The sequence below is a fragment of the Lactuca saligna genome, chromosome 8 (assembly GCF_052625555.1).
Source record: "Lactuca saligna cultivar CGN05327 chromosome 8, ASM5262555v1, whole genome shotgun sequence".
Classification (NCBI taxonomy): Eukaryota; Viridiplantae; Streptophyta; class Magnoliopsida; order Asterales; family Asteraceae; genus Lactuca; species Lactuca saligna.
This window is the reverse complement of record NC_136424.1, coordinates 10,807,725-10,832,544: the sequence shown is the minus strand read 5'-3', so window position 1 is coordinate 10,832,544 and position 24,820 is coordinate 10,807,725. Positions and strand designations below refer to the sequence as shown.

The 24,820-nt window shown below is 33.8% G+C and overlaps 2 protein-coding genes across 9 annotated transcripts; both read right to left on the bottom strand.

The window, feature by feature from the left end:
- Positions 1–1,030: 1,030 nt before the first annotated feature.
- Positions 1,031–9,838, bottom strand: LOC145009033 (uncharacterized). Of its 8 annotated transcripts, XM_078967691.1 has the most exons (14): positions 9,520–9,838; positions 8,349–8,652; positions 6,327–6,660; positions 5,787–6,181; positions 5,433–5,473; positions 5,184–5,330; positions 5,023–5,071; positions 4,872–4,954; positions 4,387–4,468; positions 3,689–3,753; positions 3,043–3,579; positions 2,863–2,944; positions 1,196–1,576; positions 1,031–1,121 (listed from the first exon to the last, which is right to left on the bottom strand). In XM_078967691.1, exons 6-11 carry the CDS (start codon positions 5,223–5,225, stop codon positions 3,445–3,447), a joined length of 456 nt encoding a protein of 151 aa, XP_078823817.1. In that variant the 5' UTR covers positions 5,226–5,330; positions 5,433–5,473; positions 5,787–6,181; positions 6,327–6,660; positions 8,349–8,652; positions 9,520–9,838; the 3' UTR covers positions 1,031–1,121; positions 1,196–1,576; positions 2,863–2,944; positions 3,043–3,444. The 8 variants fall into 8 exon arrangements, with proteins under 8 accessions (XP_078823817.1, XP_078823814.1, XP_078823816.1 ...); XM_078967688.1 differs by lacking the exons at positions 1,031–1,121; positions 1,196–1,576 and adding an exon at positions 2,535–2,705; XM_078967690.1 differs by lacking the exons at positions 1,031–1,121; positions 1,196–1,576 and adding an exon at positions 2,535–2,696.
- Positions 9,839–19,458: 9,620 nt separating this feature from the next.
- On the bottom strand, positions 19,459–23,193 carry LOC145008401 (receptor-like protein EIX2). The gene is made up of 2 exons (XM_078967030.1): positions 20,049–23,193; positions 19,459–19,591 (listed from the first exon to the last, which is right to left on the bottom strand). The coding sequence occupies exons 1-2, from the start codon at positions 23,183–23,185 to the stop codon at positions 19,564–19,566; spliced, it is 3,165 nt and encodes a 1,054-aa protein (XP_078823156.1). The 5' UTR covers positions 23,186–23,193; the 3' UTR covers positions 19,459–19,563.
- Between the last annotated feature and the right edge of the window lie 1,627 nt (positions 23,194–24,820).

Below are 24,820 nucleotides of genomic sequence, written 5' to 3'. Positions count from 1 at the left end.
GGAGAAGATGATGGTAAATTCCAAATATAGATTAGAGGAATCTATTACCTGGATCAGAAAACGGAGAAGATGATGGCGATTTCCAGATCTGCTTAGCATCTGGTCAAGAAACAAAAAGACTCGTCAACACCGTTAAAGATGCATAACATTGCTACCACATGGTGGTGGCCAGCATCGATGAGTGGTGGCGGGGATGGACAACAAGTTAGGTTAGAGAGAGGGAGGGTGACGGATGAGAAAGAGATCAATTCAGAAATTACCCTGAAAGCACCAAATCAGTCATCAATTGTTAAACATAAACCACTTTCAAGTAAATAGAGATGTAGAGAAAGAGAGAGAGAGAGATTCAAGAAATAGAAGGCGGTGATGGAAGTAACTCAATGTTCGAGAGAGAGAGAGAGAGAGAAAGAGAGAGAGAGAGAGAGAAAGAGAGAGAGGCAAGAGAGATCACTGCATCTTTGGAGGGGGAAGTCGGCAACTGTGGACCTTCGGTGGGAGATATTGGTGGAGATGATCTTTGGTGGAGACGATAAGAATTGGTTTGATGGCGGCTATGTTTAGGAGATTAGGGTAAGATCTGTGTAGTGTGCAGTGTAATACGTATATGATCCGTGTAGTGTAATACGTATAAGATTGGTTATATGCTTAATATTATTGTACATGAGGTTATATATGTTGTACCTCTTAATTTTCAAGAAATGGGCAATATCCTTAATAATATACTAGCCGTTTACCAGCGCTAAGCGCCGGGCGACAAAGAGTTTCTTTCGGAAGATAGTTTTAATGTGATGATTAGTAACTTGTAGACGTGAGCTATTCATTGCGGCCATTTGGTAGACTATTTTGTATCGAATAGTTCATTTAAATAGATAGTTTTTTGCTAGGTGTATAGTCATACAATACGACAAAAGTTGAGTCTACATCTCAAATAATTCATCTAATAGTTCATACTTGATTTTACAATATATATATATATATATATATATATATATATATATATATATATATATATATATATATATATATAACAATAATCTGCAACGATGTAGTTTCGTACATTTATAACATGTCCAATATATAAACTACACCAATCTGCAATCTTGTTGCTTCATCTGTTAGTCCTGTATTAAATATCAAATAAGCATCTAAGATACATATTTGAAAAAATTGTAAAATAATAAGTTGTTGATTGTACCTTGTTAATCACATAACACTTCTTTGTACACAACGTTTGATGTAGATTTCATCATTATCAAATGTTGTTTCCAGCTTTACTAATACCTTGGTATTGAAACATGATATTCCTCTGGACAACGCCACATAAAGCTGGCCATGTGAGAACACTGATTCTTGTAGATAAACACCTACATTTGGAATTGTTTGTCCTTAAGCTTTATTGATTGTCATAGAGAAACTAAGTTGAATTGGAAACTGCTTTCTCTTAAGTTTGAATGGGAACATCTCTTTGTCAGGCGGACATAGAGGAATTCTTGGTAAAAACACTCTTTTTCCAGCATGTTGGCCAACAACTATCTCTGCATCAATAACATTTTGTTGGAAAGCTCGACATATCAACCTGGTGTCATTAAATCAATCACATTTTGTTGGAAAGCTCGACATATCAATTCAATCTACTCTAATTATGAAAATCTTTTTGCCACATGTTACATTCTCATTTATTTGGCCACATGTTATTTTGTGGTTATTTTCAATTAAATTTTGTACACATGGCATGTTGTGGTTTTTTTTTCCATTTTAATAAATTCCTCATAATATTTTAATGTAATAATTACAATAAATGTAATAATAAATGCATATCAATTTTAATAATTGACTTTCTTTCTAATTCCAAGATTTCTAAATTAAAACTTCATTAGTTTCTTTTGTTTATTTATCTAAATTATTTGTTTAAACTTAAAAGAAAAAAAAAACACGTTACTTTTAATAATCCAATAATTTTCTAATTTTTCTTATAAATTCAAACTGTTTCAAATGTTTATAATTTTCATATTCAATTTTTTTTAAGTGAACCCATGTAATATATGGGTTTTACACCTAATGTAATAGTATGGTAATGAATTCAAGTGATTAGGGGACAAAAAATGGAAAACCATGAATTATTAGCATAATGTTGTAGTTTGAGACACGCATTTGAATTATGTTATGAAAAAAATAATCTTCAATGCAAGACATTTTCAAAAAATATCAAAGGGGAGAAAAAGTTTAAAATGGATGATTGAAATGATCATAGTTGGCCTATTGAATTATTGTAATCCTAGATGAAAACACTTGAATTTGGAACATAATGAAGGGTAAAGCGGATCTTGAAGATTGAGGTTAACTTACCTACATATATTTAGGAGTTAATCATATTTAAAAGTTTGATTTAATAATATTCAGATTTATGTTGTTCATATTTGAAGAGTTGATTAATTCCTTTATACTTTCTCAGCTGTAGTCATGATAGCAAAAAGACATAAATGCCCTTTTATAACTGGAAATAGCCTTAGGACCAAAAGTAGGCAATGCAGATCTACACAATTCCAACCATCTCAATTCATTGTATATTTAAAATTTAAACACCAGTCAACAAGTTTTCATTCCCACATTAACAAAATGAAGAAAAAAAATCTTAAAACTCAAAACAAGCTAACACGGAGCTCCACAAACATCTATAACCCAAGACAATCCAACTCCTGTTTATTCTTGATTTAAAAAAAAAAAAGAAACGAAAAATCAATATTACATCTGGAAACAATCACAACATAACAAGACTATATTGTAGCATTATACTTTCAATTTTCATCATTTTAGAACACTATAATTTGAAAATCTACCAATTCTAGCAGTGAAAGGCTTTACCTTGTTAGTAATATTATTGGAAAGCCAATCTAGACCCTCATATAGACCTTCTCCAGAGGTAGCACATGTCTTCTGAATGTACCTGTCACATAAAAATAAAAATATTTTTCCAATAACATTACATTTTTAATTAAGTAGGTTGTTATTTCTGTTATTAAAATTGTAATATTTTTGGCTTACCAATGTCGTTGTCGGAGAGAATGTAGGCCAAGCTTATCAGTAATCTCAGCAACATTCATGGCATTTGGAAGATCTTTTTTGTTGGCAAACACAAGCAACACTGTGTTTGGCCTGTATATGACTACAGTACCAAAAAAAAGTGCATTTTTGTCCTCTGCCCAAAAGTGGAACAAGATGGGACAGGACTTGCCAGTACAGTACTGAACATGTTGTATTGCGTTTGGCAGAACATGTTATACTATGTTTGACACGCATTACAGATCATGACTGACTGAGACTCATGTCAATGGAACAGAGTGTCATTTGGAACAAAAAAAAAGATGTTTCATCTGTTAACCCGAAAAAGGTGAGACAGGGACTTGGTCTCGATCTCTTGTATGTGAAAAGACGTAAATGCCCTCATCATGTCTGCAGTACCTCATTAAGCATCTTGTGGAGCTCATCTTTAGCCTCCCCAACACGGTCACGATCATTGCTATCAACCACAAAGATAAGCCCTTGTGTGTTCTGGAAGTTGTGCATCCACAAAGGTCGTATCTGAAGAAAAACCAAATAAGTTTCATATTTATCCAATTTTGGAGATTTTTAAAAAAAATTGATAAAAAGAAACCCATATTATACGAATTGATTAAAATTTTACGTTGACCTTACCACCAACATCCCAAACAGTGAAGCTGATGTTCTTGTACTCAATAGTCTCCACATTAAATCCTGCAAAGATTCAAGTTCATTATAGTATAAACATTAATTTTATTACAAAGTATTCAGATTTTTATCTTTTTCTTCATGAAAGATATAAGAAAGTGAAAATGAATGTAGTAACATATACTAATAGTGGGAATTGTGGTAACAATCTTTCCCAACTTGAGCATGTACAAGATTATGGTTTTACCAGTTGCATCACACCAACCATCAAAATACGCATCTCTATCTTAGCAAACAAGCGACTAAAAAGCTTGGTAAATGACAACCCCATGTTGATTAATTTGATAAACAAATAGACAAACATAAGCTTAGAACATGTCAAATAACTTTATATCAAATGGGAAAAACTGGAAATATCACAAGTGCTCAAATGAAGATTGTGAAATCTCATGTTTGATTATATGATGAAATTTCAGTAGATGATAATATGTCATACAATATCAGATTATGCATGGGGAAAAGAGGAAGTCTAATTTTGTGATGCTTGAAGATATTGCATTTGACCAAAAAGTAACACAATACCCACTCTGCCCTATAATAATTTGTCCACAAACATAAATTCTAAAGACAACTTATTTGTGTATGTCACTAACACTTTTCATCAAGATGATTAATAGCATGTCAGTCCGATCTACTAACCTTTTAAGTTGTGATGTTCATGGATGAAATTTGTCTCCAATTCACTACAGCAGCAGCCAAACAACAACTTTGGGTTTAGGATCTAAATCAGGAGAAAATAAGCATGAGAATGAAAATAAAAATAAAAAAACAACTTTGATAAAAATTGAAATAGTAAAACATTAACATAAGTTTTTTTATATTAATTCCATTAAACTTTAGTAAAGTTAACTGCTATAGTCAAAATGGAATGGTTAACAAATTATTAAATTAATTCATTCTTTCCCCTGCATGGTAAAATCACAAAAATTCAATGAAGCTTTATAACCCAATCTCATTAGACAATGATCAGAGAAAGACTAAATTGCCCTTTCATCTTGTTTTTGTGAATACCATCAAAATGCATAAAGGGACCATAATACCCTTTTATAACCTTATCAAACCATTCTTTTATTTAACAACAATAATAATGCTATTAGCCTATAATAGAAAAAAGATAGTAGTACCATGCTTCTTCCAGCAGCAAATGTGGCTCCAATTTCCTCATTTTTTGGACTCTTTGGTTGTTGGCAAAGCAGGAGGTACCCATCTAGACAAACAAAAAGTATAAAAGTATTGCATATTATTAAAAAAGTTATGATTTTTATCCACCACTACCAGTTATCATGATGAAAGGTTCAGTTCGCCACCTACGTAAAGTATCACCCTGCATTTGAGAAACCAAAAGTTATTCTTTCATTCACCATAATTTTTCTTTCAAAATCTAGAAACAAACATGGGACATGGAAAAAACAAGTAATTAAGGAAAGTATGTGTACCTGAGCAAAGGAATAGAGCATCCAAACATACAAAATTTGCATTCGTCATTTGTTGGTCAAACCTGGAAGTCAAAATCGTAACATACTTTTGCAATCGGAATGGAGCCTAATTGGAATTGTAACATATTTTTGAAATTGGATTCAAGCCTGTGTTTGGAACGATTGAGGTTAATCGGAGTATTATGAACATATGTTTTCGATTGCCAGTCATGCAAAAGGTCAAAATTGAAATACAGTGAAAGACCTTACCTATGAAAGAATGAAATTAGGATTGATTTGAGCAGGTGTTCCTGCGAGTCAACCAGAAAAAAGTCAAAAATGATGTATTAGACCTGAATTGGTTTGATGGAAAAAAAAGTCAAAAGTTTTAGTAATCTGGAATGGAATTGTTGCTTTGTTTGATCCCAATTTGAGTTTGTAGTTAACAAAGAACATGTGAAAGAAAGTAGAAGAGGAAATCAAGAAATAATCGAATCTAATAACCTCATATTTTCAGTGAAGAATGCAGTCAAACAAAAAAATTGAACACCAAAACCTAACAATCGACCTTCGTTAACCATAACCCAACAAAGAAACAGACAAAAAATTGGAAAAACCACTAACCGAAACCAGACTAAGATAAATTGCAGAAGAAATCGATGTAGGTTTCTGCCTGGGAGTGAGAAATAGATTACGATCCATGGTGTAGAGTCAGTGACTATTGTGGTGACGCTCGCTTCTTGGTGAAGATGATGGCGGACGAAATCTGCGATGCGTAAACCTTTTCATGAAAGCAGGAAGAACAGATAGGTAGAAAATGTAATGGTGGTTGGGTGCGTTTAGGAAGAACTGATTTAGGGTTTTAGTGAGTAATTGGATCAGGTCCTCGGTAGGAGACGTTGGTGGAGATCTCTACATCTTTGGTGGAGACAATGAGAATTGGTTTGATGGCGGCTGTGTTTAGGAGATTAGGGTAAGGTCCGCGTATCCCATATGAGTTCTGTTTAATATTATTGTACCTGATGTAACACATGTTGTACCTCTTAATTTTCAAGAAATTGGTAATATGTTTAATAATATAGTAAAGATATATATATATATATATATATATATATATATATATATATATATATATATATATATATATATATACTAGCCGTTTACCCGCGCAAAGCGTCGGGCGGCAAAGAGTTTCTTTCGGAAGATAGTTTTATCAGTGATAATTAGTTTCCTTTAGACGTGAGCTATTTATTACGGCCATTTGGTAAACTATTTGGTGTCGAATAGTTCATTTCAACGGATAGTTTCTTGCTATGTGCATAATCATACAATACGACAGAAGTAGTTCAGCATCTTCATCTTTTGTCTCCATGCGTTGCTTCGTATTTGCATTTCCATGCAACTGTGATGCCTCCTTCACAATGTAATATTGGGGTGGAAACTCTTCTCCCTTGAAATAATTATCCAACATATCCTTCACTCCAGCAACATATCTCAACTGCAAAAAAAGATATATAAAAACTGTTGATGATTTGTTATATAATATAATATTTTTTTATGAATTGAAAAAGGGGAAAAGGAAAAAAAGTAAGTTATTGCATAAATGATTGTGTAAAAGTAAGATATAAAAACGTTCTGAAATAATTCACATAGGTATATTACACAACTTTAAAAAAAATATTAAAAAAGTAAGTTGTTACATAAAGGACTATGTAAAATATCCGATTAATTTATGTCTCCAAAATATAAATTTACAAATTTCTCAACCATATCCGTAATATAAAATAACTAAACATTAAACTTTTATATAAAGAAACTTAATCAATAGAAATAATCAACATTACCAAAAATGATAAGAATTATCAATAATAATAGAGGCAATTATCAACAACATTGTCACTAAATTTACTTATTTGAAAGCTTAATATTAATTAATTAAACCATGACCAAGGTCCAACAAAAAAAAGATCTTTGTGTATAGAACTATTTAAACAGACTCTTATTATCAAATGTAGCCTTTTGTGGTGTAGCATTACAAAAGTTTAACCAATAGACAATATAATGAATCAGTATACTTATACATGCAACATATATGATTCTGGTTGACTGACAATTTTAATGAATAGTATAAATAAATTCAGGAAAAGTAGAATTGATCATCAGGCTTGGATTTCTAAAGAAAATTATTGGATCAATATCCTACTAATATTATATAACACAACTGAGTAGAGAGATGAAATATAACTCACATTCTTGAAACTCCCGAGTTGTTAAAAAAACAACTACAGTCTGATGTGAAAAAGAAAACAAATAAGAGTTCTTCTCATCTCTTTTGAAAAGCGACCCAAAAACAAAGTAGAAAAAAAATCCGTAGCAATCTTTTATTTGGCTTTGTTCAGATAAGAGTGGTCTTAATTCTTCAAGATTCAAAGATATTTAATTTAACAGGTAATGTTTTGCGATCTTAAATATAGAAAAAAAAATCTAATAACAGATTAAAGCCTCCCAAACTGTAATCTTAAGTTATATAGACTTCTAGTCAGCTATTTGTTCATCTTGAACAACAACAAGAGGTATATTTGATTTTCAAGATCAAAAGAACTGATTAACAGCTTCAAATTTGGAGTTAATGCTTCAAACTTTTCAAGAAAATTTGATAGCTACCTAGCCTACCTTAAATCTTATAAGAAATCACTAAAAATTTAAGAATCCACTTTTAAAGTGGATACATCTACTATATTAGCAATTTGCACAAAACAAAAGAGAGGTATAGTTTGACTTTTGATATCAAAAGAACTAACTTATAACTTGAATTTGGAAATAATTCAACTTTTCGAAAAAAATCAGATAGCTACCATAAACTTTGTAACATACACAAAAAATTGGAAATCTTATGGTGTCAAAAATGAGTAATAAATTCCATTTCAAGTTCAAAGTTCCAAAATTAGGTCGTTGACCTTAATGTATGACAAGACTGGAATAGACAGCACTGGACTTGACAAACTTTCTAGGCTACTCTTGATGATGAGATTGATAAGGACATTCATGTCATTTTTCACAAAAGAGAGAAGGGCATAATGGTCAGATGGTGTTTTTGGAACATATAAAGTAGGTAATCCATTCAGTTGGAATATTAATGAAAAATATAAAATATAACACAGAAAGAGGAAAATCAATCTAAATGACCTGCTTAGACTCATCTTCGGAAGTGGTATTAGTTCTGCCATGGTTTATCCATGGTCTACACTTAATATACTTTCTTACATCTTCATCATCAATGTAGTTAACCCCTGGTTCATTCTTTGTTGTTTGTGAACTATTGTCTACTCTTTTTAGGGAAAAAGCTATAAGTGACTCAAAACCTGGTGGAATAGATGGAATTTCCATGTTCTCCTCTTTAACATGATGCCTGATGAGTTCTGTCCCCATCATGAATTGGTTTGCTCTTGGGACTCTTATTTCAGCTTTTTTGATATTTAAAACATGCTATCTGCATCAGCATTATCAGTAATAAGAAACACAACATGTGGTTTTATGCAGTTAAGCATTTATAATCATCAACAACACATAAGCAGGGGCGGTCCTACAATGGGGATAGTGGGGGTAGCTGCCCCCACAACAAAAAAAAAAATTAAAAAATTGGTTTTTTTCCAAAAAAATATTTTTTTTAACCATTCAAAATTATATATTTTGAACCTTCAAAAAAATTTGCCCCCATAAAAAGTTCAATTATTTTTTCCCCCCACATCGAAAATTTTTTGGGTCCGCCCCTGCACATAAGCATGTTCTATCAACAACTTATGAAGCTATTTGAAACCTGAAAGCAGTCTTCAAAACTCAATAATATAGGATCAATATAACTGAGACAAATATGTGATTATGAACAACTAAAATTCTAGCGCACTTGCATGTTCATAATCTCAAAAGTTTTTGCATCTACCTAATGCAGCTCAGTTCCAGATGTTGAAGATAGCTTTTAAAGCCTAATGACAGAATAAGCGAAAGACAAGTAGATTTAATATTCACAAACAACTAATCAGTTCAAAAACATATTAGATTGAGATCAACAGCACATCCCAGTCGGCAAGCATCAATCGATGAAATTAGGGTTACAAAACTATATAACGGATTTGCAATTAAAATAATATAGACTTGAACAGGTCTAAATCCGTAGGTTTGCTAGAAAAAAATGTGCATCAATAAAATAACCACATAAGGTTTACATCCAAGAAATCCCTAGATTGGAACAAAGTTAGGGAGCATCTGTGTTAATAAATGCGCTAAAAATAGAGAAGAACACAATCATATCAGCATATAATCGTTGCTTACATTGGAAAATATGATTTTATTTTCATACCTATAGAAGAGTTGATTATAACCTAGTGTATGTTTCGTTTCGTATGACATGGCAAAATCAAAGTATCCAAATGGGAAATTGAGCAGGGTTTTCTTTGGATCTTAGTACCCGGGGTAGAAGTAAACGGAAAATCTGTCCACCAAGATAATTCCAGGCCTGGAGCATAAAGCCTTTATGATGGCAATCGAGAGAGAGAGAGAGAGAGAGAGAGAGAGGCGAGAGAGATCACTGCATCTTTGGTGGGGGAAGTCGGCCGACGTTGGTGGAGATCAATGAATATTTGGTGGAGACGATGAGAAATGGTTTGATGGCGGCTATGTTTAGGAGACGAGGGTCCGTGTAGTGTGTAGTATAATGTATATGATCAGTGTAGTGTAGTGTAACTATGCTTAATATTATTGTACATAAGGCAATATATGTTGTACCTCTTAATTTTCAAGAAATAGGCAATATCCTTAATAATATAGTATATATATATATATATATATATATATATATATATATATATATATATATATATATATATATATATATATATATATATATATATATATATATATATATATATATATATATATATATATATATACACAAATACATACATAATACACATACATATACAAAAGACACATTCTACATGTAAATAAGTTCATAGAAGAGAGAAGGAGGAAGAAGGAGCTGAAGGGGGTTATATCTGCGAAGGGCATTAGCGGCGACGCCTTTTAGCGGCGACACGTTGAGTAGTAGTAGCGACATATAGAGTATTAGCAGCGACACCTTTGGGGGGAATTTTGATGGTCAAATTTTTTTAGTATTATTGGCAACATCTTTTGGGGGAAACTTTGGCGGTCAAAATTTTCGAGTATGAACGGCGACACCGTCGCTGCTATTGGTATATACATTATCGATTTTCAGTCGTTGGATTAGTGACAAAATCAACGGCTAAGGTTTCACCTCGTATTTCGACGCGGATTGGGGTCGTAGGCATTAGCGGCGACGCTTTTAGCGGCGACAACCACCTTTAGCGACGACACATAACGCGAAAATTATGTGTCGCCGCTAAAGGTGGTTGTCGCCACTAATGCTCATTATTCTTGTAGTGAATAACAAACAGAAGAGTAGATATATATAGATTTAATAACTTGAGCATAAAATATAATATTTGATTTGGAGATTTAATAACTTGAGCATAAAATATATTATTTGATTTAACGAATAGGGTGAGGTTCAATAGCAAACCATAATTAATCAAAAGCTAATTTTTTTTTTCAACTTTTAAAACTTGTTTTTTATAAAAAAAAAACTAAAAATACAAAAATTCATAACTTTTATCCTTTTTTCCAATGATATCAAATTCGATAAAAAAAATGTTTTTTTTTTCCGTCAAATTCACAATGTGAATCTAAATTCACATGCTAAATCCGAAAAATATATTTAACATTCACAATGTTAAGTTATGAATTTAGATATTTTTAGTTTTATTTTTCGATAAAGAATAAATTCTAAAACTTGAAAAAAAATTAGTTATTTGGAGAACCAATAATTATAATTCTTTAATATATCGGAGATTAAAAAGTTGTGCAAAGTCTTTTGTCGTTTAAAATATTATATGTGGTTTATTGAAAAACCATTATATTTTTCCATCAATAATATCATTGTTTTTTTTTCATAAAATATCTACAACGTGAAATTTGAAAAGAAAAAAAAAATACTAACATGACATTTGAACCAAAAATTCCTTATTATTTTAAATAAAAATGATACAAAATTCACATACTTTTTTTTTTGTTATTCCAATAGATTGAATTTTCATTATGGTTTTGAAAACATTCTTATATAAATATTTAATAAAAAAATATATACTTTTCATTTTTTTTTTTTTGGTGATATTAACATTGTGTTTTTTTGTTACAATTAAGTTATTATATTTCCAATTTGTTGTAATTCTGAATAGTTGGTCAGTTTGCTTACACTACAAGAAAAAATGGTATTAGCGGCGACAAAAATCGCCGCTATTGCTCACGGAAGTTGCCGCTAATACATTTATCGGCGACACGTCGTCGCTACTGCCATGTAGTTATTGCTCAAAAAGTCTCCGCTAATGCTCACTATCGCCGTTAATGATAATGTTGCCGCTAATGCTCTATGTCGCCGCTCTTGCCTTTTTTTATTTATTTTTTTAAAAGCAGCCATTTTCGACTGTTCAAAAACCGATACATGTTGAATGCAATAATACCGATAAGTTAAACGCAAAAAAAACGATTACATAACATCCAAATTTTATAAGACCATACATACACCAAAATAAATAACAAAATTCTTATAAATGTATGTTATACTACAATCTCTAATAAAAGATAAAACTAATACAACGTTTCATCATCACCGCCCTTCCTTCCTATAAGTTCCACAATATTCTCAAGATCATTGGACATTGATCGAAGATTCTCCAACCACATAATAAATAACAACATATAGATTTGTAAGTTAGCCTATTAACTTAAGCCAAACTAAAAAATATCAAATGATAAGAAAACTATCAATTACCAATTTATCTATATATCAACAAACTATCAAATTAAAGAACCAACTAACTAACACTAACCTTCTAAGTTAAACCAACAATCAAACTAACAAACCAACAAAGTAATAATTACCAATTTATCTACAAATACACATTACATAGGAACTATTATAGTAATTTAATTTAAATAACATTTTCAATAATAACATCCTACTTGTTTTTTGTTTCTTTTTTCCATTTTGACATTGTAGTTTACACATTGCATACAAATACACTCCAAATTGCATACAAGTACACACATACATACATTATACATATATATACATACTTTTTATACACATGAAACAACCATTAACACACACTCCAAATTGCATACAAATACACACATACATACATTATAAACACATATACATACTTTTTATAAAAATAAAACAATCATCAACATACTCCAAATTGCATATAAATACACACATACATACATTATATATATATATATATATATATATATATATATATATATATATATATACACACACATAAAACAACCATTAACACAATCCAAATTGCATACAAATACATACATACATAAATTATACACATATATACATACTTTTTATATACGCACATATATGAAATACACACACACACACACACACACACACATATATATATATATAATACACACAAATGCACACATATATACAACAAATTACAAAAAAAATGCACCTGTTGTTCCCAAAATTTTGCCCTCTTTCAACTGGTGGTGGTGGTGGTGTAACTTAAGACAACAAAAACCAACAAAAAAAAACAATTAGGTTTGGAATTTTGGTCAGAAGAGAAAGAGAAAGAGAAAGGAGGGAAGAGGGAAAATACCATCATCGTAAAAATAGTCATAGTGAAGGATAAATCCATGATGAAACAATTTTTGTGCAACTAATCACAAATACAAGTAGAAATCAATAGTAAAAGAAGGAAAGAAGAAATGAGGAACAAAAGTACAAACCATAGAGGAAATCGACAGCAACAGTGTCGGAATTAATGTTACACTTTAATCATCGGAGATGTGGAAGTGGGGAGTTTCCTGTCGTCTATAGGTGTCATCGGTATGTCTTCTAGCCTTTGGGAAACTCGATTGAGCGAAAATCTTCGAGGAGACTGGATATAACACAGAAAAATGAAAGTTGTGAAAGCAGAAAGAGGGTGTTATTTGCGTCGACCTTTAGCGGCGACAAAAGCCAATAGTGGCGACAACTAACGAGGGACCTATGCGACATCTTTTTTTCGACCTTTAGCGGCGACTATTTTCGCCCTATAACGGCAAAAAATTGTCGCCAGTATTGGTTTTGTGCGAAAATGAGGCCCAGGCCGTTGGATTTGATACTCGATCAGATGGCTGAGGTTTACCAGAAGGGGATAACACATATTCGGGCAACAAGGCATTAGTGGTATTGGTCGTGTCGCCGCTAAAATCCCTTGTCGCTGCTAATGCCTTGATTTCTTGTAACGTCCATATTAGTCGGTTTCCATTGGTGACATGTCATGCTAACTTAATACTATTTGTGTAACACCCGGTTTAGAAAGTGCTCGGTTATGGTCTTGGGGGCCAAGGGTAGGGGCGATACGGTCTTTTATGGGTCTCGGGTTTTATCCATAATATTTTAATACTTGGGTGTGTAGCTAGGAGTGTAGGGCATCTTGCCACCTTTTCGTGGATATAAAGTTTGTCGGAGACGGACTTAGAACGAAAAAGTTATAGTACTTTAAAGTTGTTGACAGAATTGGTCCCTGGATGGAAGGTGGACACGAGAGGCTCGGGGTAGAACGCCCAGCATACTGGAATTACGCCCAACGTAGTGCCCAAGACCTTCAAACCCTAATTATGCACTAATTAAGCAACTTCAGACCTAAGGCTCTTCATCCTTTCAGCCTCCACTGTACCTTAAGCCCTTTTTCGAAACCCTAGCTCATATTGGTGTGTTCTTGTGAGTTGGTAACCCTTTTGAGAGCATTTTGGTGTTGCTTTGGTGTTTTGGAAGAGGATGAAGTTTGAAGAAGGAGCAAGGATTCAAAGGAAGCTTGTAGATCCAGGAGATTAGCACCATTTCCGACTCATTTGAGGTATCAAGCTTCAAACTTAACCATGGCATGCTTAGTTAGAATGTTAGGGGTGTTTTATGGGTTATTTTGACTCCATTGTTGGGGTTTCTTGTATCTTGTTAGTTTCAGAGCAAAAGACTCGTCCTTTTGAGTCCTTAGAAGCACTTAGGGCCATAAAAATGCAACCTTTATGGTTCAAATGGACTCATGCAATTGTTAAGACCTTTCATTAAGCTCTTCTGAGCTCTAGAGTCCCATTAAGTCATTATGTAAGTAATTTTTCCAACTTTACGTTTTAAGTCATCCATGGGAATCAGATTTGGGGATTTTGACCGTTGACTTGAAGAATTAGGTGCTTAATAGAAAAAAGAGGATAGTAGGGGAGTACGTTGGGTGTACAACCTGGTACACGCAATGTACAGGTCACAAACCCAGTACGCCCTATGTACAGCTGAGTACGCCCCGCGTACTCAGTTAGAGTGGGCTTCGCACTAATGGGCCTCAGTTTGGGCCATTCTTTGGACTTGACTACTTTGCGCCTTAGTAGGCCATCTGGAATTGAACTTTTGGACCAAAGAAACATTATTGGGCCTTTAGTTAAGGCCCATGAGAAAGGATTGAGCCTAATTAGAAATTGAGCCACTAATGGGCTTCCATGGATTTTATGGTTTGGGTCTTTTGTATTTTGGCCTTCGGACTTAGTTATTAACCAAATTAGACTAGGGTAAAATGGTCATTTTACCCTAAGGATGATTATTGATTCGTACTAATTGTCGTGTTGGGTAATGGTAGTGTGGGGATTCGTGAGACCAGCAGTTCGGGGATCCGCCACCGACAGTCGTGTCATGTTTTTGTCTGACACAACACGACACGACAAGGTTTTGTATAACACGAACACGACACGACACGATGTCGTGTTTTTTTTACATTAACACGAAAATGAACCAATTAAAACACGACAACACGACACGACACAAAAAAGATAGTATTACATAACTATTAGTGTATTTCATTCATACTTAAAGATATATAACACGATAAAAACGACAAACACGAAAAACCCAACAACCACATGCTTAATCGTGTTAATTTTCTTGTCGATTTATGAACACAAACACGACACGACACGACATCGTGTTTTTTAATCTTGACACAAACACGAATTCAAATTTTGATTTTATCCCAATTTCGTTTCGTTTCGTGTATTTTTATCGTATCGTGTCATAATTTGTCATAATTTGACACCCATATCCGACAATAAAAGAAGGAAAGAAGAAATGAGGAACAAAAGCACAAACCACAGAGGAAGTCGACAGCAACAGTGTCGAAATTAATGTTACACTTCAATCATCGGAGATGTGGAAGTGGGGAGTTTCCTGTTGTCTATAGATGTCGTCGGTATGTCTTCTAGCCTTTGGGAAACTCGATTGAGAGAAAATCTTCGAAGAGAATGGATAAAAACACAGAAAAATGAAAGCAGTGAAAGCAGAAAAGGGGTGTTATTTGTGTCGACCTTTAGCGGCGACAAAAGCCAATAGTAGCGACAACTAACGAGGGACCTATTCGACATCTTTTTTTCGACCTTTAGTGGCGACTATTTTCGCCCTATAACGGCAACAAATTGTCGCCAGTATTGGTTTTGTGCGAAAATGAGGCCCCGACTGTTGGCTTTGATACTCGATCAGATGGCTGAGGTTTACCAGAAGGGGATAACACAAATTCGGGCAACAATGCATTAGTGGCATTGGTCGTGTCACCACTAAAATCCCTTGTCGCTACTAATTCCTTGATTTCTTGTAGTGTTCAGGTTATTCGGTTTCCAAAGGTGACATGTCATGCTGACTTAATACTATTTGTGTAACACCCGGTTTAGAAAGTGCTCAGTTATGGTCTCGGAGGCCAAGGGTAGGGGCGATACGGTCTTTTATGGTCTTTGGTTTTATCCAAAAGATTTTAAGACTTGGGTTTGGGTGGCTAGGAGTGTAGGGCGTCTCGCCACCTTTTCGTGGATATAAAGTTCGTCGGAAACGGACTTAGAACGAAGAAGTTATAATACTTTAAAGTTGTTGACAAAATTGGTCCCTGGATGGAAAGTGGACACGGGAGGCTCGGGGCACTATGCCCAGCATACTGGAATTACATCCAACGTAGTGCCCAAGACCTTCAAACCCTAATTATGCACTATTTAAGCAACTTCAGACCCAAAGCTCTTCATCCTTTCAGCCTCCACTGTACCTTAATCCCTTTTTCGAAACCCTAGCCCATATTGGTGTGTTCTTGTGAGTTGGTAACCCTTTTGAGAGCATTTTGGTGTTGCTTTGGTGTTTTGGAAGAGGATGAAGTTTGAAGAAGGAGCAAGGATTCAAAGGAAGCTTGTAGATCCAGGACATTAGCACCATTTCCGACTCATTTGAGGTATCAAGCTTCAAACTTAACCATGACATGCTTAGTTAGAATGTTGGGGGTGTTTTATGGGTTATTTTGACTCCATTGTTGGGGTTTCTTGTATCTTGTTAGTTTCAGAGCAAAAGACTCGTCCTTTTGAGTCCTTAGAAGCACTTAGGGCCATAAAAATGCAACCTTTATGGTTCAAATGGACTCATGAAATTGTTAAGACCTTTCATTAAGCTCTTCTGAGCTCTAGAGTCCCATTAAGTCATTATGTAAGTAATGTTGCCAACTTTACGTTTTAAGTCATCCATGGGAATCAAATTTGGGGATTTGGACCATTGACTTGAAGAATTAAGAGCTTAATAGAAAAAAGAGGATAGTAGGGGAATACGTTGGGTGTACAAGCTGGTACGCGCAATGTACCGGTCACAAACCCACTACGCCCTGTGTACAGTTGAGTACGCCCCGCATACTCAGTTAGAGTGGGTTTCGCACTAATGGGCCTTAGTTTGGGCCATTCTTTGGACTTGACTACTTTGGGCCTTAGTACGCCATCTGGAATTGAACTTTTGGACCAAAGAAACATTATTGGGCCTTTGATTAAGGCCTATGAGAAAGGATTGGGCCTAATTAGAAATTGGGCCACTAATGGGCTTCTATGGATTTTATGGTTTGGGTCTTTTGTATTTTATGGTTTGGGTCTTTTGTGAGTACCACAAGAGCAAAACCCATGATACCACCGAATATTATTTTCGTCATTTGTTTTATCCAAAGAAAAATTAAAAATTAAAAATTAAAGAATTATTATTTTTTAAATATACATGAAGTATTATAATAAAATATTATACTGTAAATATTTAAATCGAATTTTTTGAATATTAAAATATTCTTTAGAATATTAAACTATAAATATTCAACAATTCTAATAGAATATTAGAATATTCTAACAAATCTAACAATTCAAGTAGAATATTAGAATATTTTAATATACATACCAATTTTAGTAAAATATTAGAATATTCTGGTATTCTAAAAATTCAATTTGATTATTTACATAGTAATATTCTATTAGAATATTTTACTCATATTTTGAAAAAAAAATGGTGATTTAAAAAAAATGGATAAATTAAATAACGAAAATAATATTTAAAAAAATTTTTTTTGGTTTTTCCTTTTATTTTGCAATTTATAATTTTATTTTTTATTTTTTTGTTCTCCAAGATAAATGTCTAGGATCGCATTCACATGTCTCACAAAATTAATATGGTCTCAAATTAATATATATATATATATATATATATATATATATATATATATATATATATATATATATATATATATATAATCTCCATCTCTAATCTGTTACCCGCTAAGGCGGGGAATCTCCAATCCATTTGGGTCGGGTCCCCACTGGTAACGGGGAATCCCCGACCCGTTTGCATCCCTACATACATCATTTTACTTTCAAATTTCTAAGTGTACACGTTTGTTTTGAGGATACCGTTGTAAGGTAGTGATTCTATCAAATCTTTCTCTATATAAAAATGAGTCCATGTTGTTTCTCCAAGATATAAGTATTGTTGTGTTGTGTATTAATAATATTTGTTAAAAACGATGTTATATCATGTGGGTCTGGATTGAGAATTTTTCTGTTAGTTTATTTTATTTGGTTTAACTAAAAAAGTTTTCTTTAGTAGTTTCAAGTGGTTTTTTTTAAATCGTTCCTGATTTTTGTTTAAATTTGTTACAAATTTGTTTTATCATATTGCATTCTTAGTCATCAACTTGCATCTGAGTAATTTTTTGACAAGGAAATGTTCTAAGCTTGGAGAAATTTTTTGAATGCATTTTATTGCATCTTTAGCACATTTATTCCATGTATTTATCTTTAGGCTTTAAATCTCATGAATTTTGCATATTTCGGCACTTTTGGCTAAATTTTTGGAACCTTTTGATTTTGCAAACATTCTTTTGAGTTTTTAGGTGCCTTGAAGCTAGGAACACTCTCAATGTGTTATTGGAAAGTTGTTGATCAAATATTATGAATAACGGAGTTGATGTGCAAAAGTTGAATTTTTTTGAAGATTTTGACTTTTATAGAAGATTAAACGACTAAATCATGTGATGTTTGTACTTTGGCTCGATCGAGTCTGTCAAAATACATGTTTCGTCACTCAATAATTTTGACTCGGTTGAGTCAAACTTTGCCTTGAATTTGACTCGATTGAGTCAGGGTTAACATGGTTAAAAGATCTATCAAAACTGCATTTTTGGTCTTCGGGTGAGTTGACTTGGTCGAGTCTCTCTCATGAGTAATTTTGACTCGGCCGAGTTGGGGGTGACTTGGTCCCACCCTAGGATATTATTTTTTACCTTGGTAGTTTCATGAAACTATTTTCTTATAAATATTAAAAAGAAAATGTTCTAAACTAATCAAATGTCTAAAGACTAAAATATTTTTAAGATAAAAAGAAAAATCCATCTATATTTTAAATTTTTTCATCGATCATCACAAAAAGTTTCATTTTAAACCAGATTACTGTCAATTCTATACATACATACTACAAAATTTTTATATGATACAAACTTTGCTTTTTTGTATGACCTCCACCAAAATTAATGAAGTTATTTTTGTTGTTAGGGATCTTAAAATCCCAATTTCATAACACAAAGAAAATTTATAGTATGAAATTGATGCAAAACAAAAACAAAAACAACCAAATGTTCAAGAAAATTTTTATTATATTCAAGATACCTATAAAAAGGTTTCAAACTTTTTTATATAGAAGAATATAAATTTGACAGGTGTGCCAAATTTTGAAAAAGTGAAATTCACATTAAAAGATAATAAATAAAAACAGAAATTGCACGAAAATTGACAAAAAAAAAAAAAAAAAAAAAAAAAAAAAAAAAGAAAGAGAGAGAGATTTAGATGCCTAAACAGTGGAGTTTGAGGGACTTGAAATTTCTTACGGATCAAAAATTACATCCGTTTTTAAGTTGATCTTCTATTGGCCTCATTCGTCATGTTCCTATTTGTCCATAATTCTTCGGCGATATCTTCAATATGTTCCATATTATAAATTGAAGTGTTAGATTAATAAATGAGAAATTTTCAAAAATAATTGTTGTAATTTGTGAGGAATAGTAAAAAAAAATTACTTAAAAAGAAGGATCAATTTTGTAACAGATAACAAATAACGATTTAAGTGATAGTTATATTATAAAAACTGAAAATATTTGATAAGTTTACAAAAAGCCTTATATAAATATGGCTATATCTTTCTTTTTTCTTACAGTTTATTCCTCCCAAAACACTTTTACTTGTAAAGTTTCTAAACTTCTATTTTCATCATATTAAGATGAACAAACTTTTAAGAAATATACATATATAATCTTCGTGAGTATACATACATTTACTTTGTTTGTATTTCAAAACCTAGAAAGTAACTAGTAATTTTACTCGTAACATAGAATTCAAGTGAAAAACTACAATTATGGGATACGGCATACGTACATGGATACGAGAAGAATGAAATTTGCAAGCTTGATCCCCATTTCCTCTAGAAAATGATAATATGCATCTCTACGTCGTTTGCTGACAATCAACGTGCCAATTGTGATCCAGAAACCAACAGCCAATCCAACGATCATACATATCACTAGGATCCAATCAGTGCCATCAGGTTCGCCATGATCGTCATTAGCTCCCTTTGTATCATCAATTTTTTGTCGACACCCTGGAAGAGGAGCCCCACAAAGTGCATGATTTCCAATGAAACTAAATTCATTGAAGGTTTGAAGCTGACGCCCTGTCGGGATTGTTCCTGTAAGATTGTTGTATGATACGTTCAACAAACTCAAAGCCGTTAACCCAGCCAAGCTCAAAGGAATCTTTCCATCAAGATGGTTCACAGACAAATCCAAAGACTCGAGCTCTCTCATTTCATCAAAAGTGTTGGGAATGTTTCCTGTTAATCGATTTTGAGAAAGATTCAGGTAGCGTAACCCTGAAAGGGCCATAAGCTCATCAGGAATCGAACCAGAAAACTTGTTATCCGAAAGGTCTAATGTTGTCACTAGATAAAGAATGGTGCTATATGAAGAAACTCGTCCCTTTGTCACCAACGTGGCACTGCCTAGAAGTTGATTCTGGAAAAGAGAATCGTAAAGAACAATCGGACTGGACGTTTCTTTTCTAGAAATGACACTGAAGTTTGTAAAGCATTTCGGTAGGTACCCAGAAAGATTGTTATCAGCAAGATCCAAGATTTGTATAGAAGTGAGACGACATAATTCACTCGGGATTTCACCTTCTAATCCGTTGGAACGTAGACTGAGAATTTTTAAACTTGCATCATTTCTTCCTATTGATGTCGGTATTCTCCCAGTGAGTTCATTTTCGGCAAGCTCAACAATCAACAGGTTTTTGGAATTCAATAAAGACATTGGTATTTCATTCGACAACTTGTTATTTCCCATGTCTAGTGATTCCAGGGTAGGAATATTTCCCAAAGATGATGGGATTTTACCAGATAACTTGTTTTTCTCTAGGCTCAAGATTACTAAAGATTCCCAATTCATCCAACAATTCGGGAGACCACCTGACATGTTATTGTTGGCTAGATTAAGAACTCTTAGTTGTCGCGATTCTTGAATGCCATCACACAAGAACTGATCAAGAGACCCGGAAAGATTATTGTATGAAAGATCCAGGAAATCCAAGTCAGGTTTATTGAAATTACGAGGTAATCCCCCGGAGAAATGGTTTGAGCTTAGATCTAATACTGCTCCTGATGGAAGAACACTAACATCTCCCAATTTTCCGACAATGTTATTATGGGATATGTTCAAGAACGTTAGTGAAGAGAAACTACTCCAGATCCAATTCGGGATGGTGTCCGAAATGTTTGCGTTTGCTAAATCCAATTGTTCCAAGCTTGTTTGCGATTGAACCCACAAAGGAAAAAGTGGGCCCAAATTGCAAGAACCTAAACTCAGCACATTGAGTTGAAAAGGTGGAATCCAGGTGTTGACTAGGTCAAACGCTAACTTATTGTCCCCAACCCACAAAGTGTCCAAATCTGTTAGATTCGCGAAATGGTCTTCCGTCACAATACCTGTTAATGAATTGTGATGAAGAGTCAGAAAACTCAACTTCCCAAGTTTTCCAATACTTTTCGGAAGACTTCCATTCAACTTGTTATACGAAAGATCAAAAAATTTCACGGAGGATAGATCACCAACTGAATCTGGAATCCAACCCTCCAATTGATTTGTATTAAGCTGCAATGTCTGCAAGAGTGACAAACTTCCTAAAGAACGTGGAAGAATTCCTGTTAACCTATTGTATGCAATATCAATGCTGACCAGATTCTTCAATCTTCCTATCTTTTCTGGTAGTCGACCAGTGAGATAATTGCCACGTAAGGATAACAGCTCCAGTTTAGGTGACTCACATTCACAAAATCTTTCAAGAAGCTCAGACACATCACCAAAAAACTTGTTATACTGCAAATCAAGAGTTGTCAAATTGCAAAGATTACTTAAAGATTTTGGTATCACTTCAACGATTTGATTGTTTGATAAGTCAAGATGAACAATATTCAAAGACGGGATTTGAAGGTTGCAAAGAATGGGATCAGTAAGATTGCAGTTACCAGCATCAAGAAAACGGAGATTACTTAAGCTAGACAAGCTGTTTAGTATGGAAGAAGAATTAACAAAAGTGTTACCGAAAACACGAAGAGTCGTCAAAGAAGGCATACTATTGAAACCACGACGAGTTCCAGGATTTAAACCACCAATAAAGCAACCAGTAAGATCTAAAGAAACTAAATCATGAAGACTGAAAACCCACCCAGGCAACAAACCGTTGAAGTTGTTATACGAAAGATCTAAGACGTTAATGGAAGTAAAACTAACTCTGGTTGGGTCACTAGGAATTTGAGATAAACCACATGAACAAAAATGCAGTTCTTGCAAAGAAGGTAGAGAGTTGATCGCCTGAAGCCAGTGATCTGAAGCTCCGGTGAGGTTGATGCCACTCATATCCAGGTATTGCAAGCGCTTCAGATTCATCTCTATCCATTTTAAATTCTCTGATCGAAGATTACCGAGCATAGGATCATCATGAAGATCAAGAAAAAGCAACTCCGATAGATTCCCAAGGTGGTGAGGAATTTCCCCACCAAAATGCGACATTGAGATGTTAAGATATCTCAGATTCTGAAAAGAGCCAATGAATGATGGAATTGGACTGAATTCAAAATCGTTGCAACTCAAGTCTAGGTATTGAAGTTGTTCCAACTTGATCAAAGAAGGACTTATGATTCCTCCTAACATTTGTTTTGTTGCTTCTTCACGTTCACCATCATCAGGTCCACGAAGGTGAAGCTCCTGGACATGGTGGGTGAAGTTATCACAGACTACACCCGACCAACTGCAACAGTTGTCGCCGGACCAAGAAGAGAGGCGGTTGGAATGGTCTACCAGGTTGTTCTTGAACTGGATAAGCACCAATCGTTCCGTGGATATACATTGTATATGATCTGAGTTCTGATTACAGGAACACAAGGTGAAAAGTGATGAAGCAAAGAGTAACCAAAGGCAAGATGAATAAAAAGAAAATGTTACAAGTGTGAGAGCCTTCATAGCTGTGATGATTGATGCCAAAAAGGCTGTGTTTTATCTGATATATATATATATATATATATATATATATATATATATATATATATATATATATATATATATATATATATATATATATATATATATATATATATATATATAAAAGTTGAGAGAGAAAGAATAATTCCAAAACACATGCATGGACCACTCACTCAAAATCGAGAGGCTACCACAACTATACGTTTATTCGGGTTAACGACTTGATCATAAGATAATGCATTATGTCCGGTGTATGCGTCCCGTGTATACATATAGTCAGTAATCATAAAAAAAAAAAAAAAAAAAAAAAAAATTCAACTTAATCCACTTGTACAAAATTTTGATTTCACACTTAATCCACTTGTACAAAATTTCTCCTTGAAATCAAACTATTCATATATACGCAATGCCTTTTAATAAGTCAGTCAATGGAGATACGACCAAAGTGTGAAATAATGGGTCTAGAACCTTGTACCGTGTCCTAGTTGGAAATATTATGTACCGTGTCCTAGTTGGAAAATTTTGGTTACACGGGTCAAAATAGAATTGTGCCCCTTGTCTACGGGTAATGTATAGCTTCTGAGATTGGACGGAGCGGGTACGGGGAAAGGAAGCGGGAGCCTTCCTGCCCGGCGGAACACCGCACCGTCGGCGCAGGGAAGGTGCGTGCAGGAAACGGTGAGGGGAGCCTCTCCCACTATCTCTCTCCTGCTGTGATTGGCTGGTTTCGTTTTTTTTTTTTATTTTATTTTATTTTATTTTTTTTTTTTGAAAAAATACTGTTACACAACGGTAGAAAAGGTACTTTTTTTTTGGCTGGTAATAATTACTTTTTGTTTATTTAATTTTTTTTTTTTTTATCTTTTTACAACTACTATAAATACATATACATAACTTTTAAACACATCAAATACTCTCTATACTCTCTCTACTTCATATCAACCAAAAAAAAAAAAATCCCAACAAACAAAACCCAAGTTTCGATCGACGGAAAAAAAGTCATGGTTCGAGTATAAACATCTCTCTTCGCAACATTTTTGCTATCGATTCATCCCAGCAAGGAGTTTACCGCCCCCAACTCGATTCTACCATTCAATCGCCACTACAATTCCAATACCAAAATGTTGGTCAATATTACCCGATGCAAGTTCCAAATGTTCAGTCACAAATGTTTTCAAACTTTGTTGTGTTTCCAGATCAACAATCGCCAAATCAACCTCAACCCCAAACTCAAACTGAAACTCAAATCTAAACCCAACACCACCACCAACTTGTTGATGAATTGGATGACGAGGAAGAAGAAGACATGGTTCCCGAAAGTTAACCAACACCACCACCACAAAGACGTAAAGGGAAAAAAACAAGTGTGTGAGGGTGTCGCACAACCGGGAAGACAAAAGTCGACAGTATGGGTTCCACACGAAGAGCTAGTTTTGGTCAAAGCTTGAGTGGATATTTCTGAAGATTCGATTTAGGGAAACGCACAACCGGGAGAACATTTTTTGTTTCGTATTTTAGAACGATTTCGACAGGAGCTAGTAAAAAGTGACGACTATCGTACTAAACATCAACTTAACTCAAAGTTTCGAGAAATAGCAAGGGGGTTTCAAAAATTAA

Excerpts from the sequence above, each read along its gene's own strand:
- LOC145009033 (XM_078967685.1), bottom strand. The coding sequence starts at position 8,594 with ATGATGGGGACAGAACTCATCAGGCATCATGTTAAAGAGGAGAACATG. Across the intron at positions 6,661-8,348 it reads CCGAAGATGAGTCTAAGCAG|TTGAGATATGTTGCTGGAGT; the intron begins GTCATTTAGATT and ends CTTTTTTTGCAG. Across the intron at positions 6,182-6,491 it reads TGAACTACTTCTGTCGTATT|GTACAATAATATTAAACAGA; the intron begins GTATGATTATGC and ends GTGTTACATCAG.
- LOC145008401 (XM_078967030.1), bottom strand. The coding sequence starts at position 23,185 with ATGAAGGCTCTCACACTTGTAACATTTTCTTTTTATTCATCTTGCCTT. Across the intron at positions 19,592-20,048 it reads TTCATTCTTCTCGTATCCAT|ATATCGCCGAAGAATTATGG; the intron begins GTACGTATGCCG and ends AACATATTGAAG.